The sequence below is a fragment of the Centroberyx gerrardi genome, chromosome 15 (assembly GCF_048128805.1).
Source record: "Centroberyx gerrardi isolate f3 chromosome 15, fCenGer3.hap1.cur.20231027, whole genome shotgun sequence".
Taxonomy (NCBI): domain Eukaryota; kingdom Metazoa; phylum Chordata; class Actinopteri; order Beryciformes; family Berycidae; genus Centroberyx; species Centroberyx gerrardi.
This window is the reverse complement of record NC_136011.1, coordinates 13928065-13948354: the sequence shown is the minus strand read 5'-3', so window position 1 is coordinate 13948354 and position 20290 is coordinate 13928065. Positions and strand designations below refer to the sequence as shown.

Genomic DNA, 20290 nt, shown 5'->3' with positions numbered 1-20290 from the left:
GAAGTTAAGTTTGTTCACCGCGTTTAAATATTTGTCCACATGTCAAGCTATGTGTGGTTAAGTGTCTGAGACAGTGTTGTTATTTTGCTGTGTTTTTGTGGCAGTGGTAATTATTTTTTCCTTTAATTGAATCTGTCTGGGGCTTAATGGACTGATCCTGATGGATTAGCCTGGTTTCCTGTTTCTCTCTCTCTCTCTCTCTCTCTCTCTCTCTCTCTCTCCCCCACACACACGTACACTGGCGCTCTACTCAAGCAATTATGACTTGTAAAGACAGCCCAAGGCCATTTTATCCAGCCCTAATCCAACGTGTCCTTCAAGATAAACTACATCTAATGTAGCTTCCATACATGTGCAGCAGTGTGGGGCTACTGGGATCACACACACAGGCCTCGGTCTGAGAAGAATGACCATGGCTTAGAGCTGGTTAGAGGTTAAATTGGCTTTCCAGCAGGGCTACAACTTGGTCCCCCGATGATTTATGGGCACTTCCTGAGAGACACATAGCAGTGAGTCTCCTCTTGTAACTTTGTACTGCCAGTATTAGTTTACAGAAGTTGCTCATGTCACCCTGAGCCTTTGGATTTTGTGTTTTTGGACATGAGTGCCGCAGCATGTGGTGTTATGAAGATCCCTCAAATTATTGTCTTCTAAAGGGGCTAACAGAAAGGCTACACACAGAAAGAAATGCCATAAGGGAACAGCGATTGTAGCAACATGCGAGTGGTAGGAGTATTATTTATCGGCATTTCACAATCATCCAGCTGAATTACTCACCAAGTTCACAATCACATACAGTTTTGCAATATCATAAAATGTCAGTTGATACAACTTTTTTCCTTTCACTTTTATTTTAAGTGAAGGTGAAAGTCAGTCACAATGCTTCTTTTATAAAACATTTTCAAAATTGTACTTTCATTTCTCAGCTATACAGCACTGATGTTAAAAAGCTATTGTTACCTTTCATTTTGTGTGATGTTGCTCTCTGTGTGTGTCCTTGTGTATGTGTATGTGTGTGTGTGTGTGTGTGTGTGTGTGTGTGTGTGTGTGCAGCCATGTATTATTCATGTGCGTGTGGGCGTATGTGTACGTAAGCGTTTGTGTGTGTTTTTTTGTGACAATGAGAGATGTTCAGGGTGAGTTTATCTGTCTGGCATGTGTTTAGACTGTGGTTAGGCTTGTTTCATAGGGTCCTCAGGGAAACATCCAAAGCACAGACTCAATTTGTGAAGCAAATCTGCTCTTTTTCACCTAAGAGAGAACTGTTCGCCTCTCTGGGTCTGTGGACTATGTCAAGCGTGGGTGATGGACTATGTCAAGCACGGATGTATAGACACAACATGGCTATGAACAGTCGTACAACACATGAACAAGCCAATACCAGATTTGCAATCATAAAGGTGCAGTATTTGTAATATGCATACATCCAGTTCAGTGTCTGATGACTTGAAATGTTTTCTGTCAAAAGTTCCTATCCAAGAGCCTCGTTACTACATACCAGCCTCCATTAGTACACCAAATGACCTTGACATACACACTTGCAGAAAATAAACATCCACTCCCCAGAAACTCATTTACAACTCTCATGAACCAAATTTATATTTGTTCAGCATAAAAAGTAAACATTCAAACCACTAACGAGGGCAGTAACTAGTTCAATCATTTCCATTCAAGCTCCACATCATTTGTCCATATTATGGTACAGTATTACAATTACATTACAAGTTTTTCTCCTATGTAAATTAGTGGAAAACCTCATTTATGTGGGATATAACACCCTGGTGTGGGAATGTCAGAATGTTAAAACCCTACATTTTGCTAATTGTCACTTGCAGGCTTTTATGCGTTTTTTCCCCCACAAAAATGTGACAAACATCATGATGCATGTATCAATTATCACAGTGTTTTTACAAGAGAAACCATGACCTCTGCATCAGTTAGCACAGATCTGGCGCGTGTGGCGAGGGTGGGTGTGGGTGTGTGAGGGGAGGAGGAGGAGGAGGGGGAGGTGTCCATGTGTGTGTGCTTGGCCATGTGTGTAGATGATAGTGGAATGGTGTGTTTGTGTGTGAAGAAAGTGAATGTCACTTGTTTTACCTTGTTTGTTGTTTTTTGCCATGTAATTTTTCTTTTTTTTCCCAAAACTGCCTGTGATTTAATGTAATGTCTGTATTATTAGATATTTTTTTAGTTATATTGTGATATCTTTATGGCAATTACACCAGTAGTATCAGTTACAGTATGCAGTGTTTCCTCTGTATTCAGCAGTGGCAGCATTAGCATTGTAATTTAGTCTTACTATCATCTAAAACTAAATTAAATGCAGTCCAAATGGTTTAGATGTAATGATTTTACTATGATTAGAAACCATTAAAAAACAGACCTTTGGTTGCAGTCAATCTTTCCATAGTGATACATCACCTTTCAATATAAAATGTATTGAAAAGAGACAATGTTGAGTTAAGGTAAGGAGGTTTGTGACTAGATCGCACATTGGGACCCAGTGGTCGTTCATTCCCAGATTGTGTGCGGTCAGCGGGGGCCATGGTGTCAGGGGTCAGGGGTCAGGAACATGTGGACTTATCACAATGCGACCCCCATCAAAGAAAGTGACTGTGAAATCTGGACAAGGTGCAGTGTGAGGCATTACTCACCCGTTACTCGTCCAATTTTAGAGAGAGATTAAATGAGCCCTGCTGGTCTTCCCTGCGGTCATGGGAGCTAATATACTGAGTGTGTCAATGAAACCTTTGGTGTTCATAATGATGAGTTAGGTGATATTCATGCTACAAGCACACAGTTCAATTTCATTACTTTTCCATAGTTAACAATGAGATTCATTTAACTTATTTTTCTGTGGTATCCTGGAAAAACTGAATTATTAGCTGGAAACAGACATTGTTTGAGATCAATTTTTTTGTAGTCTCTTAATTTGTGGTTCAGATATTTACACACAACAGCTGTCCCATGACTATTTTTCTACTGCTGCGATAAATGCGGAGATAGTCTCGTAATTTCTACAACACAAGGGCTGCGGGTCATATTCCTGAATTGGTCATATTGAACCAGTCCATGTTTTAAACACAGTGGCAAAGGCCTCAGGTAGGTCGCATCTCATCTGCTGTCATGTTTTCTACCACTGGAGGCAGCTGAAACAGGGGCTGTAGGTAGAACTTTAAACTCTATCTACCTGTTGGCCTTCAGGCATGTTTATTGCTTTTGGCTTTTAGTCAAGTTGACATGCTCTGAAGCAGATGCAAGGGCTGACAGCTCTGCTAAATCACACACTTCCCTCCAACCCCCCAAAACCGGCAAAGAGCAGGTTGTGGAGAGGACAAACAATAAAGTCATCAGGTGTTCCTGCCGCATGAAAAATACCCTGTTGATTTCTGGGAATGAGGACTGAGATGGCTTTTTTTATTCAGTGCAGGTGGATTCCAAGAGGTGATGAAATTTGTACGAATATGGGGCAATTAGAGTAAATGCTTTCGAAATGAAAATTCATTGTCTGGATGAGAACCAGAGCTGTTCTAATAAGAAAGTGAAAGTTCAGCATTGAACATCTTGGGGGTTAGAGTGAGAGTGCCACAGGTTCATATTATGTCTACACAAATAATTCCAATTTTATATTTCTTTCCAGTTGAATGCACTTAAAGAGGTCGTTCACAAGTAATGTCATCCGCCCCCAATGAATAACACCCACCCTACTTGGAATAACTGAAACACTTTTAGTCATCAGTGCCGATGTTATGACTGTAATGGTATCATGGTCCTTTATATTTATGTACCCTGTGCATGGACGGCATGTTAAACTTTGCTTTTTGTTGCTGTGTCTTGTAAGTGTAAACACACAGTTCATGCATGACTTATTACTGTGGTGAGTTTCGTCCATTTAGACAAATAGCCTTGGCTGAAAAGTGACTCAAGGGATCTCCCATCTCATAGTCACCACTTCCTCTCTCTGCTGACAATAACCAAAAAATGAGAGCTTTTGCTTTCTCTCACACTCTGCCATATTAAATCCCGCTTAACCTTCCACCCTTCACTGAAGTCGATCCTTTCCTCATCCACTCTTCCTCTTTCAATCCATCCTCTGCCATCCCATCACTTCTCCCATCTCTGCCCTTCTTTTATAGCTCTTTTACTCACCCTCATCCTATATTACAGTCGTCTGAATGGTTTAATTATTGGCCGGCTCCATGAACTCTTGTCGCCATAGCAACTGAGGATGACCCATGATGTGAGGGTCACAAGGGTACGGTTGAGTGTTGAGGACATTCTTCCACCTCCACGCATGTCCGTACCACTATAACATGGAAGCCGGTGCACCAGAAGCTGCCCTGGGTTAAAGCGCGGCCATGACCCTGCTGACCGAGCACTTCTGTGTGGCCAAACCGGGGTCACGGGTTCAGAGGAGAGGAGTGAAAGGTTAGGTAGGAGTGACAGAGAGCCAGTACGCAGGCAACAGATCGATCTCCCCGCTGAGGAAAACACGTCACTCTGACACTGGTCATGCTGTCATCCATCTTCACTCACTTGAACTACCTACTCCCTTCTCTCTCTCTCTCTCTCTCTCTCTCTCTATGTTTCTCCCCATTCTCCACTCCTCTCTCCGAGACAGTTTCAGTTCAGTGGCTGCGTCGTGTCACATAAAACATCTTGAGAAGTGTTTCTGCATTTTTATTTGTTTGGTTTCGATTCTGAATCGGATGTTTGAAATGGAGGAATGCTAAGAAAATATATTCCAGTGTGTAGATTTAAAAGACACATTTAAATCCACTTCCTTTCTGTTATTTTAAATCCCATGGCACAAATTAGTTGTCATTCTGTCACGTTCAGAGGCCAACTGTTGTCACTCAGCTTGTTAGCGCATACAGCTTTACTTTGGACTCACTGAGAGTAATCAGAGAAAGTTCTCCCTGTGTGTCCTCTCAGGAGTCTGATGTGATTTACGTATGTGACAGGTGTGCATACCCACACACATGCGTACACACACACACACACACACACACACACACACACACTGGACATGGTCATTATTACATAGAGATCTTTTTCTCCTCTCTCATTAAAGCAACAAGTTTGTGGATGCCAGAATAAACTACTTCTGAGTTTCTGTCATCAAATCTGTCCGTTCTTATAATACCTCAGAGCATCAGTGGATGTACATTCCTTATACAATTCACATTCATGGTTTGGGAATTAAAGCGCAGGCCAACATTCAGTTCACTGTGGGGTTTGCAGCCGAACTACGACCCAGATGCTTATTCAATGTTTTCAAACTGATCTAACAATCAAGTTAACATATCCATCTCATTATAAGGTTTGACTCCACTTTCACTGCCTCTTTAGCATTGCGGGCCTCATACCAAAATTGAATAAAAACACTCCATTTGTTCTCTGGACACTACTTACAGTCTATATAAACTCAACCTGTTTCCCTGACACGTACCCATGTGTCCACTTGCACATACACAAGATGCAGAATCTGTGTGCATGCATGTCCATGTGTGTGTGTACATGCAAACGTGTGTGCACTAGCAGGTGGAGCAATCTTCCTGCCATGGGCTGTCCTTGGTTGAGGCCTCCTCTCCCTGGTATTATTGGGCAACCAGCTGCGGTTAGAACAGCTCCAGTGCATGGAAACACTTAACCAGGCTGAAGGATAGCCCTCACCCTGACCACCACCACACACACTCATAAAACACAGCCATATGTAAAGGATTGTGATGATGATGACTGGCTCTTTTGATATTCACTGTGAGGGCAGTGGGCATGACTAATGACATGGTGTTTATAATGTGGTGTATAATAGGACATGATTCCACCCTCTTAACCTGGGTCTTGAACTCAATCATCCAATTTATTAGCTGCAATTCCGTGGAGCCAGGAGTTGTAGAAGTCAGCCGTGGGATTATGGATTATATTATTGGGGAGGACTACACACAGGACTGCAGGTTTTTGTTATTAGTGTCTCAACAGGGACAAAATATTCAGACTGACACTAGCCAGTTTCTTCCTTTCAAAGTAACTTCACTTTCTGGAATCTTCAACTCTCCCAAACGTCTGTTTGGCCAAATCCATGATGACCAGTCAAATATGAGTTGCAGTCTCTCCTGTCTGGATTCCAGTGGCCCAGTACCAATGGAAACACAAAACATACAGTATCACTGTCTGTTCAGGCCTGTATGGCTGGTTAATTCACTCCTGGTTCCTGGCCTTGACACACACACAAACACACACACACACACACACACACACACACACACACACACACACACACACACACACACAAACAAACTTACACACACGTTTGTAGTAGTATACCTGTGAAAACCTTCATTGATGCTCATTCCTTAACTGGTAACCATCACTCTCTCCACTACATGTCTAAACTTAACCCTACCCTCAATCTAATCCTAATTCTAACCTTAACCCTAAATCACACACAGAGACACAGACACTTACACACACACATACCTGATGAGAAGTGTTTTATGTAGTTAAGGTGTGGTTTCATCTGTTGACTTGCACTAACATTACTAATAAATGGAAGGAGGCTGGTGTCAATTTTGATTGAGACAAATTTATAGTGTGTTTGTTTAGCTCTTGCCTATATTTGCACTGAACTTACCTTATTTGGTTATGATACATGAACTATAACTGCATTTTTCTCTATTGAGCTACTCCCAAATGGAAAATATCAGGACTTTCCACTGAACTCCAAACAGACCCTCAGTGTGTTCTGTGACTGGAGGTCACCCAAAACCTGCAGGTCGGCTCTGTCCGTCCCCCTAGGTGCACACACTGATATACAACAGTGTTTCCTCAGGAAGGAAAAACCTGCCCTCCTCCTTCCATGTCCACTGTCATGATGCTCTTACAAGCGATTGTACTCTTCAGGTCTGCTGGGGATCAACGACTTCATCTTCCTCTCTTCTCTTCTCTTCTCTTCTCTTCTCTTCTCTTCTCTTCTCTTCTCTTCTCTTCTCTTCTCTTCTCTTTTCTTCTCTTCTCTCTCTTATTCTGTCTACCCCTCCTGTCTCTAAAGGAGGACCTGTGTCTCTGTGGATTACCTCACAAAATCTTTACAGGCAGGCCAGATTACCATAAAAGCTTTTCGTCTACTCCTGGATCAGGAGTAGAAGGGAGAACTGAACAGCACATTTTTATGAGTAAAATTTGGATGTCATTAAAGAAACCTAGAACCATGTTATGAAACCATTTTTCTGTTTACAGTGAAATACTACACCATTTTAGATATTATCATGTGGGCATGATCAGCCCCGTCACTAGGCTGTGAAAGGTGGTGACGATGCTAGGGGCCCACAGCTGCAGAGGGCCCATACAAATTCCAGTAGAATGAATTAATTCAATTTATTGTATAAATCCTGCAGAAAGGCATTTGATACTTCAGAATGCAAAATAATAAACCCACAAATTATGCAATATGAAAGTAGTTTTCAGTTTGCTGCAGTTTTTGCGTAAGTTGCCATTGTGCACTGTGAACGTGCTTTGTGCGTTTTGGCTTGATTGCCTGGCTGTGGTTGGTAAGACCGAGTTCTTTTTAAGTTGTTTTACCACTGTGAAGTGTGTAAATTCACTGTACTGTGTGCATAATGGCTGGGTTATGGCTGTGGTTGGTAAGACCAAGTTCTTTTTAAGTTGTTTTACCACTGTGAAGTGTGTAAATTCACTGTACTGTGTGCATAATGGCTGGGTTATGGCTGTGGTTGGTAAGACCAAGTTCTTTTTAAGTTGTTTTACCACTGTGAAGTGTGTAAATTCACTGTGTGCATAATGGCTGGGTTATGGCTGTGGTTGGTACGACTAAGTTTTGTTTTGTTTTTCTTATAAAGTTGCCGCGGTGCAGTTTGTGTAAAATCAATGTGCTTTGTGTGTAATGGCTGGATTAAGGCTGTGATTGAAGCTAGATGTATTATAAGATATTTTTCATTGGCATTCAGATGTTTTGTTGAGAATTCGATCAAGTAATTCATTGCAGGCCTTTTACTTCATTTGTGGCATTGGCCAAAACATCCTTGCAGTCAGAGAGAGCTGTGCGCTTTGGGTTTACTGTGTACAGTTTTGTCAGGTTTGATTCTTGGAATGACATTTTGGCATTTGTGTAGTTTGCATTATATTGAAAGTGTGTAAAGCTATTTCTGGTTTTATCTCTATTCCCGGTGTGATATCTTTATTTAGTATCGGTTTATATATGCCTGTATTCCTTGGCTCTTTCACCACTGCTGCCATCAGCTGAAAGGAATCAGTGCTTGTGTGTGTGATTGCCCTTCTTATTACATACAGCACTCCCTTACTTTCCCTCTGGAAGACAAAGTGTAAGGACAGTCCTGGCCCTGTTACTACTCAAGATAATAGCCCAGTATAAACACATCAGTACGTGTCTGACAGGGCACCTCTCGTCATCCTCCTGTTGGCCTAAAAGAAATTCTCCACTCATCTGCAAGACTGCCCTCATGGTATTTGTCAGTATCAACAGAATTAGGTTGCTTCTGTGGATTACGGCCGTCTGTGAGCTGGTGAGAAGAAGGCGAGGACAGAGGGACGCAAGAGACTAAAAAACAATCCTTCTAGGAGCCGAAGCTGAAGTCCACAGGATGATGAATATTGGCTCATCACAATATGCTGTCAGTTGAAGTGAAAGGACAGAGGATGATCAGCCAACATAATCACCATATGTACTGTTAGATGACCTCAGTGAATACATACATACAGCAGCTCAGTCATATTCTCTTATTGGATAGGATGTAAACCAGACAAGCAGTAACACAGCTGTACCTCAATTAAAACCTGAAACAGAGAGGATGTGGCAGGTTAACATTAGTTTTGGAAGATAAAATTGGAATGGTTTGGAATCATTAATTGTTTAATTATGCACCAGTGAATTTGGCCTCCATGTAACAGCTGACAAGCCAAACAACTGACATTAATATCACTCAACAGTAGCGGGCACGCACACACACACACATTTGCAAGCATTTTGTTTGACGCATGCAAACTGGACGTATCCCTTTTTTCCTCGGGACAGCCTCATCCAGCTCATTTGCATTCTGTGTGAACAAGAATCAAGACTTCTCACACTCAGCCAAGTCACAGTCTGTCAATCAGAATTAAGTACATGTGAACATGGCTGTTGGATCGGATGTTGATAGTCTATGGTTAGCGCCAGTCAGCACATTGCCTACATCCGGCCTTTCCACCCTCTTGTCACTGTATCTACATGCCTCAGTTCTGGGTCAGGCTATAGAGACTCAGAATAGTATAAGTATGATGTTATCACTTTATCCTGATTTGATTTTATACAGCGCTCTCTGTACACTATAATTCTGCCTTGACACTGTGGAGGGTCTGAAACACTGCAACACATATGCAGCACCTCATACGTTTGTATACACCCTTTGTGGACTATGAGATACTAAACAGGCAGACATTACGTTGTTTTGTCCTCTCTGTCTGCTCATAACCTTCCATATGATTCATATATGTTTCACAACAGCATATTTTTGCCCCTCTCCATGTCTGTGCTCCTTCATCTCTTTGGGTGTTGCTCCCAACCTCTTGACATTGTAACTGGGATCAGAGCAAAGGGAGTTTTTGTCTGGACAGTGTCAGGACGTAAACATCACACTGGGTTTACATGAATACGTCTATTGGCTTGTAACTATACACTGACCTTACAGCTGCCTTGTAGTAACAACTCACAACCGCTAGGTGGCTCTGTACATTTATGGATTGAATACCATTGGCCCATGGCAGGGCACACAGTTAATTAACTGTTTAAGAATGCATGCAAGGTGTTAATCGTCATCTTGTATGCAATTGTGCTTATATTTTTATGTTTTAAGAAAGATTCATAGCACTCTGTTGAAATTACTTCAGCCTTTGGGGGAGTGTACACAGCCCCCTCGTGGCCTTAGATAAAACAGCCTGTAGGAGGTGATTATGGAGAGAATGTCTGAGCAAGGCGATGGAGCAGGGTAATAAAGCTGCTGGTGTAATTAAGATTAGAGCTGTTTTCACTGGTTCTGACAAGCACCAGACACCCACGCCGGACTGAGACGGGTTGGATGGGGGGGAGGGAAGAAGGGGGAGGGAGAGAGTGAGAGAGGGCGGCACAGCGAGTCTCCAGTCCCATGCCCATGGGCACAGTGGAGCAAGGGGGAGTGTGAGAACGGTGTGATGATGATGAGGAGGGCGAGGAGGTGTAATACCGGAATGATTAGCGGGTGAGAGAAAGCGTGAGCAGGCAAGTGAAAGTCTGAGAAGAGGGTGAGAGGGCGTAGGGCATGCTGGGTAAATCCGAGCGCTGAGAGGAGCTGTGGATGTGTCACAACCTCTGTCTGGAGCTGTACAGACCAAATGAAAACACAGAACTGTATTTATACTGTAACACTAGATTTACAGTCTCACTGGATGGCAATCAGTCACAATTACTTAAACCACTCCACCCTGTGGCATATCCTGGCGACTGCTACAAAACTCATTACACAGACTGGAAACGATCCCCTCAACATGTACAGTGGCTTATTATCATGAATTATGTTTTTCAGTAGATGGAAGGCTGTTTTTTTTCTGTCACCATGAAGGCCACCCATCCCAAACAAACATAAACACACAGCCCACTGTGGCCGTGGCGGCAAGGCTCAGTTAACATGCACACTACTCTCTCTGCTAACATTCCTAACTCATGTATGTCTGGTTCATGTGCAACAATAACCTACAGTCTAAATATACATATGATCTAATCAAGTCTTTATTTATTAAAACAAATGAAGTGGGTGGTCAAAAATGTTTTTTGTTTTCCTCATTCAGCATTTTTCCCCACTCTGACTAACAGTAGCCTATGGCAATTGATTATCACTTGTTTCATTAAATCACTTTTAATAGTGAAAGAATGGTTAGTAGCCTAAGCACAAGTGTGTATTTCTGCATTGAATAATGGAAAAACACTACAAAATAGAAACACACTTACTGACTTTTAGTGTGTCTGATTTGTTTATCTTTCAGTTCTTTAGATAGTAATTATTTCTCTAGTCTCTGTAAAAAGGACTCCCTCTTTTACAGGGTTTTAAACCACATCATTAATTATAGGTTTATATCTTTCATCGTTTCACACCTAGTATTGACTAACAACGTTTTATCACAGCATAGCTCACATTCACTCACTTACACACATGTACCACACATGCCACAAATAACCTGGAAGCTAAGCTGGAAACAAGTGAAACCAGTGTGAAAAAAACAAAAGTGTCTTTGTGAGAGTGTCTAAGGAGATTTACTACAGCTTACTTTGTTCCCCAACAGGAGTCAGGGTGTGTATGTGAGCTCTCTGACTCTTTCCGCTCATTCCAATAGGCGGCTGCTCTGCCTGAACAGGGTTTCACCACAGCCAAACCTGCCTCGCCCCCCTCAACCGATTACGTGTGCACGCGTGCTGATGCTTTTGCGCGTTCATGTATGTGTGTGAAAGGGTCTTTGTTGGTGCTTGTAGCATTTTATCCCATCTCCATTGCATTTTTTGACTCTAAACACATTAAATGAAATTGCATACTAACTCGAACCGGCTACACATATTTCCCGTCCCCATCAAATGTGCAAACTCTAGTTTTCTGTTTATTGGTGCAAGATGTATTGTGTCAACTCTCTCACCCAAGCTGACCCAGTGCGTAACCACTGGCTTTTAAAGTGGAAGCTGGATGTGCGACTGTGGCCTGTGTGAGAATAAAAGGTGGTTCTAATGATCTGATTAATTTGAATTATAAGTATCACCCAAGTCCTCACAAGAAGGTGCGTGGAATTAAGAGGAGGAAAGGCAAAAAAGAAGAAAGAGAGAGGAGAGGATAAATGTGTCAGGTGGGAGAAAAGTTTATTACCTTCTGAAGGTCACCAGTCCCCTCTGCAGTTCAAGGGAGCCGCTTGGTACACACAAATTACCACTAATTCAGGATATGTGTGTGTGTTTGTGTGTGTGTGTTTCCTATTCATTCCTTGCTGATAATTTTTAACCAGCTCCAATGACATGTGTGATCTGGTACACAATGACCCTGAGCTGCACAGTTTCACCTTGGGTTACAGGGTGGAATGCTAAACCAGCTGAAGGTGGTATGGTGATTTGTGTGTGTGTGTGTGTGTGTGTGTGTGTGTGTGTGTGTGTGTGTGTGTGTGTGTGTGTGTGTGTGTGTGTTAGGCTGATTAGCAGCTATTGGAGCGACAGGGGCACTGAGTCACCGACCACTCTGAGGTAAACTCACCCGGTCTAAGAGGATCCACATCATGGCAGTCTATGAATTACCCGACTTTGGCTTTTTTAACCACTTCTATCCATCGAGCTAATAGTCAACTATGTGCCTAGAATGCTGCTTTAGCAACTAGTGCGTCACCGAGAGCCCTTTGAGGTACATTTAGTGGTAGGGGAAGTGGGAAGAATACATTTTTACAAAAGAGGGGAAAAGTGTATTTTCTGGCATGGGGAACTCAGAGAGAGTGTGGTGGATTGTAGTGGAGTGCGCCTGCAGGATCCTTGGTATCTCTACAGCAACAGGTAAGCTAAAATATATAAAACAAACCCAAGAAAATAACAAGATTCATTTGACAGTTGTCACTGACAGTTATAGGCCTGATTTTGCAAATAATAGCAGATGCACAGCTGACTGCAGATCATCACTGTAAAGTTCACAGTCAACATAGGAATCACACAATGTAGCACTTGAAATTCAATCTAAATTTTCAATATTTATTCTTAGGCAAGAGAAGAGAGAACGTTTCGGTCCTTAGACCTTCATCAGGTAAATTGTTTTACCTGATGAAGGTCTAAGGACCGAAACGTTGTATCAGTAATAAAGTTTATTGCAAGTAAAAGGACAGTGTGCGGGAATTCTCTCTTCTCTTGCCTATGGACATTTCCTCCTACGCACCTGTCTACAAGAAACTGAAGATGTGCATGAGCCTCTACAGTCAAAATATGTATTCTTCTAATAATTATGATCATTAAATAATATTTATGTTATATGTTAGGTTATATTTATGTTTTATAACATTATCAAATAATATAAAGCTTATTATATAAATTTTATGTGCTTTGTGGTGCTGCGTCCCGCTGCAGAGAGTTGATATGTGCAACTCTCCATCTGTTCTGATTCCATGTAAATCCCTCACCCTCAATTCAGATATAGTGTATTTGTGTTTGGCCAACTGTAGTCTTGACTTTCTCTCCAGAAAGAACACTAAGCTGTCTCTTGGCTAATATATACTGTACATAAAACCACGCTTAATCATGCCTAACCCTGCTCTCATTGCCCCTGTTCCTCTGTTTTACTGCCCCCAGAGGCAGCAGAGAGTCAGAAAGGCTGGGAATGCATGCAGCTCCCCCAGCTACACTAAATCTTCATGGGGGAAATAACTGTCTGGTTGCTGCCTCCCTCAAAGATATGGACCCCCCTCCACTTAAATTCAAACAGATGCAGACACTGAACGTTTACTGGGCGACATGTGCCTCGCGCCACACCAAACTGAAGTCTCTATATCCTGCTGGGTTATTGGCTTATTTGATCACAAGCTGTTACACATTCGCACCTTCATGAGCTTTCAATGCACAGTTTGCATACTGTGTGTGTGTCTTTGCCTCTGTGCCTGTGTCTCCACATGTCTATATGTCTGGGTGTGTCTGTGTCTGTGTCTGTGTGTGTTCTATAGACAGACATACATGCAGTGTGCACATATATGTTAATATCCAGTGGGTCTATCAGCAGCGTTAATTCTTCTCACACTCTATAAACTCCCAGAAACCATTTAGCCACATTCCCCTGATTTAGCTCCAGTCCCTCTGGTGCAGATTCTATCTCTGCATTTCTGGTAAATAGACCCGAGCAATTGCTTCCATATGTTAGTGGCAATCAGCCTTAGTTAACCATGCTTACCTCCTTCTACCTCCCAGCAAAACGCTTGGTTATCATAATGTACTTTACATTCTTTTTTTTACTTTATCATCTTTTTTCTTATCTCCTCTCCCATTAAAACGGTGGCATTCAATTCATGTATCATTCAATGTGTTTTGCTGCCAGATTTAGGGATTTTCTTTGAACAATGTGAATTTGGTCAGTAGTTTTTTTTAATTATTTCAAGCATACTTTGAGGAGGCCTAGTGTGATAGCAATGCAATATGATACTTTATTGATCCCCATAGGGCAATTCTCTATTCACTTCCCCCTCCACATGGAGGTCAGAGGTCAGGGTCAGCTATAGGACAGTCAGTGTCTTGCTCAAGGACACTTCAGCAGAGTGGATGCTTGCTGACAAAGGGGCTTAAAGCCCAGCCTCCATACTCAGTACACCTCCCTGCTGCCCTCTTGTGTTATACTATCCATGCTGTAGTATATAAGACTACAACTGAAACAAATACTGTTGTGTATCGTTCCTCTCTTATAAACTCAATCACAGATAAGAGAGAGGACTATTAACTTACCGTGGCATTTAGTGACCACATCACAAGTTGTGAGTTTTTTTAGGATGTCATGACTGGTAAATAAAGAAGGTGGGTAAGCTATTACCACCAGTCTGTGATCACCATAAGGCAAACAACCACCAATAGAAACAAGACTCAGTTGTGTCCCATCTTCATGTGTATGTAAAATACAATTTACTATGATGTATGCTATGAATTTAGGGTCATACTAAGGTTAAAAAAGGTTTAGGTGGGTTTACCCCCCACTACATTACTGCCTGCCAGTAATACTTCCATGGCTTTCATTCTTAGCAAGAAAGTCATGAACTAAGTCTGACATCTGGTGGTCAGAATCTGCACAGTTTGCCGCTTACCAGTAACTTGCATGTTAAAATTGTAAAATGTGACTCTATTGTCTCCTTCTCAGTGTTGTGTGCCGTGGGAGTGGAGACACTACAACAGGGAGAGTTCCACAGCCTTGCCATCTACCTGCTGTAAGTGCTCTCATTGGCCACTTTCACGTCGACTCTGATAAACTATGGTAGGCTACTGCCTCAGGGAATCGAGCATAGCCTTGGATTGTTTCTGCAGTCCTTGTAATACAGTATATGTATTTAAATCTACCAAAGCACTCCTAACTCTGGCCTATTTGGCCCTAGCTGGTGAAATTCCAGAGTTACAAATTATAAATGGGACCGCCTGGATTTTAATATAGGAAAGAATGTGTGGCCCAAGGGCTGTTATAATACAATTACAGTACAGTAGCTGCCTAACTAACCACTCATAAACACGCACGCACACACTTGCACACATTCCTGGGACCTACTGAAGGGTTTCAATGTTATATATCCATTTTGGGAAAAAAAATTGCCACCTGATATTCATTAGGCAATATTGGAAAAACATAAATGATTCTGTCCTCAAAAATGTAACTATTTTATTGGCAAATGTCTTAAGATTACTTCTAACTTCAATATTAACCCATGTGCTTACTCTTCCGTCAGCAGTCAATATGGGAGTGTGGGTGTCATTTAAAAAAAAATAAAATAATGGATATCTAATTTTGGAATGAAACTCTTCGACTGCAAACATCAAATATGTTCATAGACACATTGGGAGTCAGTCGGAAGGATAAAGTGAGGTGGCAGAGGACAAAAGGGAGCACAGAGTCGACTGAGGGGAGACCAGTCCTGTTCTACTTATTATTATCTCTGTGGCTCACAGCCAAACTCCCACAGAGCCACAGGAAAGCATCTCCCAGAGGAGAATAAAAATGCATGACTGTTTATTTCATCTCCACATGCACACATGCACATACACATGCACATACACGCGCGCGCACACACACACACACACACACACACACACACGAATGCACAAAACTCAGCAATAACCTCTCGGAGAGAGGGCAGTGTGGTTAGGATGGGTTGGCTTGGGAGCATTCCTCTGGTTCACAAGATTAGATGGTTATCAAAAAATTTAAACAAAAAAAGAGAAGAGAGCATCCTCATATAGTGCAAAAGAGTATTTTTCACTGAAGTATCAGCACACACAAAACCACAACGGTTTTTAAGCATGGTACATTTTCAAAATAAGCAAAATACTAAAAGCATAAAAGATAATATTGAAAGCTCAAGGCACAAAAGTCACATCTCTTTTGCACTATATGAGGATGCTCCCTTCTCTTTATTGTGTTTGTCACACAGCCCTTTGAGCCTTCGCTTCATACCCACTTTTTCATCCCTCCAAAAATTTCTAAAGTGCAATCTCCATAATCAAAAGAATCGGTGAACTATTTAAAACTATGAAAACTATTAAATATAGGAGATGTGTATGTTTCTGTGTATTTCATTATGTATCACTGAGGCTGTACTAGTTTTATCTGGCCCTAAACTTATATCTCCCACCAGAGTGTCATCTGTTGGCATAATGCTGTTTGAGCTGGCCTATTTCCTGGATACCCTCCTGTTCATGTGTCTGCCGTGAGTACACAACACTCGTCTCTATTTTCTATCTTCCGCATTGATAGTGTAGTATAGATACACATGGAGGGATGGGACTAAGCTCGAAGAGGACACTGGTGGGGAATTCTTTGCTTTTAGAGTCCCATCCAAACCACAAATGTTCATTTTTGAACCAGGTGTGAATGGGTGTAACTCTGTGAGTGTTGATGAAAAAAGAGTGCACATGCTCAGTCTGCTATTCTTTAATAAATAGTCCAAAAAATCAAATCTAAACATCTATTTTCTACTTTGTTAGTATATCATGACGTGTGCTATATCAGCATTCGCATGTCTTCACTGTCAATAGACAATAAAAAATTAAGAATGTGACTTTTTAGTGCCAACAGGGACAGATTGGTAGAATTGCTAGTGAAATTACCTGCCTGTGTATATATAGGAAATAGTCTGTGTTTCAGTCTAAATCCTCCTCTTCTTCCCATCTCCCCCTGCAGCTGTCCTCCAGACTGGCAGGTGTTTGTGTTGTGGGGGAAGATGGCTCGCATTGGAGGCTTCCAGAAGTTCCTCTACTACTCCATCATGTCGGTGGTCTGCTTCCTGCACCCTGTGTTGGTGTGGCACGCTATTATCCCAGGTACAATGACGCTGCCAGGTACTAACTGCAGCAAACACTGATGATAACAGCAACAGATGTATTGTTTTGATTCAGCGTCAGAATAAGTCGTGAAAGTGTCATAGAAATGTCTTCTGGTTGCAGGGACCATGCTTCTGGTGACAGCCTTTTTCAACTTCATACTCAGTAAGAAAGCCAAGCCCGAGTCTCCCAAAGGGCCGCAGGAGAGCTACACTGACCAAGGCCTGACCACGGTGTGTGTGACGGAGAGAGGAGGCTCAGACAGCAGCTTCTCCTTCCTCCACATGGTGGCAGGCAGGAGGGGGGCAGGCCTGGCTTTCACACCCAGAGACCGCTGCCTCGGGCTGGGCGAGAGAGGAGAGAGCATCCAGGCCATGCTGGAGCTGGAGCAGACAGCAGCGGCACCGAAAGAGACAGAGAGGGAGAGGAGGAGGTGGAAAGAGAGGAGACAGGTGTGTTTCGCAGGTAGACAGGATCCTGTGGAGAGAGAGATGGAGGAGCTGGACAGGTACTGTGAGCCAGAGCCAGAGACCACCTCAGACACCGCACCTATGATTACTGACTGACTGTCCCTCTGCGCTGAGGCCGGTAGCACGCGATGGACAGCATGTCTAATGCATTCATACTGACTAACTGTACAGACTGTACAACTAGCTGGTGCCCCGTTGAGACTGAATTTTAGCCTCCGTCTGGAAATAACATTAAAACATTTCTGACCAGCTAAATAAGGATTTTCAGCATTTTTGAGTTTCGGTCCATCTGGTAATAAGGTTCCATGTTTTAATGTGTTTAGAGGACCAACATATAAAGATTATTAGGAAAGATTTATCAAACAAATGTTTCCCTAATGTAGATATTTTAGATATTTTTTTACTTGAAAAATCTATTTGTGCAACTGAAAATTTGCATGTGTGACATCTGTTATGGAATATGTTAAACTGCATCTTGGGCTTCAAATGTATCATTTCAAAGGAATTAAACTGTTTATACTTAAGTGTGCACATGTGGCTTTTTGTGTGACGGCCTGTTTTTTTTCGAAGGCTGGTATTGATTGAAGTGCAGACATTAATACCAGGCAATCCAATCCAGTTATAGCAGCATACATTATTCATAAGGGAATAAATTAGATAAATCATTTCATTTTGGAACATCAGAGAAAAAAAAAGTGCCGTACAGAGAGTCCCTGCACATGACTGAGATAGGAAGCGCCTTTTTAAGCCACAGCTTGCAGGTGCTTGTGCTTGTCACATCCACGGCTCTCGGTTGTGTGTTTGTCATGTGTTGAAGCGGCTGTGAGCGGTGACCATGGTGACAGTGCTCTGGGAGAAGCGCTCGTGTTGTTGTGGTGATGAGAAAAACAACATCTGATCACCCACTGTAGTGCCACCATAGGCCTATATTGCACCAAATCCAATATCATAATCAACATAACTGATGTAAGACATAATTAGAAGCAATTAGAATAAGTACAACAGGGATGTATTAATAATGTGTCATACAGTATGCCTTGATAATATTAATAAGGTGAATGAATCAGAACAAGCAACGCACACTAATAGAGCTATTCACTTTCCCAAGCAATATAAATTACCCTGTGATTAGCATATTTGTGATACAAAATATGCTAATTTAAAAGCAACTATTAAAAGCGTGTATATCCGTTTCATTTGTTTGTCCTTTGTTTTCTCCACGCTACAAAGGATACATCTCTCCATACAGACGTTCCTCTTTTGTTCTGGTCATAAATCAATACTGTTTTTTCTGTCTTACACATGCAGACATACACTCATACACACGTGCACACACACACACACACATGCATGCACACTGTACACTCCTTTGTTCACTGAACTGTAGATATAATATTGTATGTAGCCTTAAGAGGCAATCTCTCTCCAGCATCAAAGCTAAGGAGAGAATCAATAGAGGCAGAGAAACCCATTCATCACATGGCACCTAACTGCACTCTGGTTCCAGACAGCAGACACACACACACACACACACACACATATATATATATATATATATATATATATACAATGTTGGTTAGACAAGGGTGTAATTCTACACATTTGACACAAAATATAGACCCACCAGCTAGGCTATTGTATATTCGTTCAGGCTTTTAAAAATTATTCGAGATTTGCTGTGCGATGTGGCAAAGCCATGACATGTGAACCAAGTCAGGAGGGATGAGACGTTCTGGTGCTTTATGGAGAGAACAGGGGCTCTTTGTCCAGAGTCTGCTAAGGGGCTGCAAGCTGGCCCATAACCCTGAGCTGTATTGTCCGCTCCACAATGAGCCTGGTCAATTACCAAGTGACTGACCCAATAATAAACTGAGGAGAGGAGAGGAGAGGAGAGGAGAGGAGAGGAGAGGAGAGGAGATCATTGTTTCCATTCTGCTTCCATAAATGTCCCAACAACTTGGGATATTCTTTGTCATACCCATATCCTCTAGAATGAACTGTTCTCTGTGGGGGAAGTTATTCAGCTGTTGGAACAACTTACTTCCTCTGAGAGAGAGAGAGAGAGAGAGAGAGAGAGAGAGAGAGAGAGAGAGAGAGAGAGAGAGAGAGAGAGAGAGAGAGAGAGAGAGAGAAGAGAGAGACTTCCTAAACCTCTGTTACCACCCTACCGTAGTTTCCTAGATGGTAGATCCAGGCTCAAAAACAGGATGGGTGAAATAAATCTTGATAGGTCACAGTGGCTTCCTCCTTTCCATGTCTGACTGCTGGGCTGGAAAAAAAACAGGATAGGTGATTTTGTTCTGGCTGTCTTTTGGAAATTTGATTTTCTTATCACTGCATATGGGAGAGCACACAAAGAAAAGATGTTGATGATTGAGTCTATGTTTCTTCACTAATGGCATTCATTTTACATATATTTTGAGTGGCCAAATACTTACTGAAAATGTATTTCCAGTCTCCAAAATCAATTTCAAATGAATATAATCTATATGAATGTACAAATATAATTTTTTTTGCCCAGTTTTTGTATTTCTATTTTGAAATATACTAAACATATTCTGAAGTAGCCTATATGCGAGGGGTTTTTTTCAGTATGGGTTGAATTAGTTGAATTAGTTGAAATGAGTTTTAATCCAGCCATGATCTCTGACTGGATTTTTCAGATTTTTCACAATGGTGGTTAACACATTGCTGTGAGTAATGTGAGGCAAAGCCGCTGATGGCATATAGCGCACAGAGGCACCTTGATGAAGGAGAGGTA

At 41.9% G+C, this 20290-nt stretch overlaps 1 protein-coding gene across 1 annotated transcript; it reads left to right on the top strand.

The window, feature by feature from the left end:
- The first annotated feature begins 12489 nt into the window (after positions 1–12489).
- tmem72 (transmembrane protein 72) lies at positions 12490–17625 on the top strand. Its single transcript, XM_071913773.2, has 5 exons — positions 12490–12565; positions 14892–14958; positions 16375–16446; positions 16920–17059; positions 17183–17625. The coding sequence occupies exons 1-5, from the start codon at positions 12490–12492 to the stop codon at positions 17623–17625; spliced, it is 798 nt and encodes a 265-aa protein (XP_071769874.1).
- The last annotated feature ends 2665 nt before the right edge of the window (positions 17626–20290 follow it).

Coding starts and splice junctions, on each gene's coding strand:
- tmem72 (XM_071913773.2), top strand. CDS start 12,490: ATGGGGAACTCAGAGAGAGTGTGGTGGATTGTAGTGGAGTGCGCCTGC. Junction 12,566..14,891: donor TGGTATCTCTACAGCAACAG/GTAAGCTAAAAT, acceptor TCTCCTTCTCAG/TGTTGTGTGCCGTGGGAGTG. Junction 17,060..17,182: donor GTGGCACGCTATTATCCCAG/GTACAATGACGC, acceptor TTCTGGTTGCAG/GGACCATGCTTCTGGTGACA.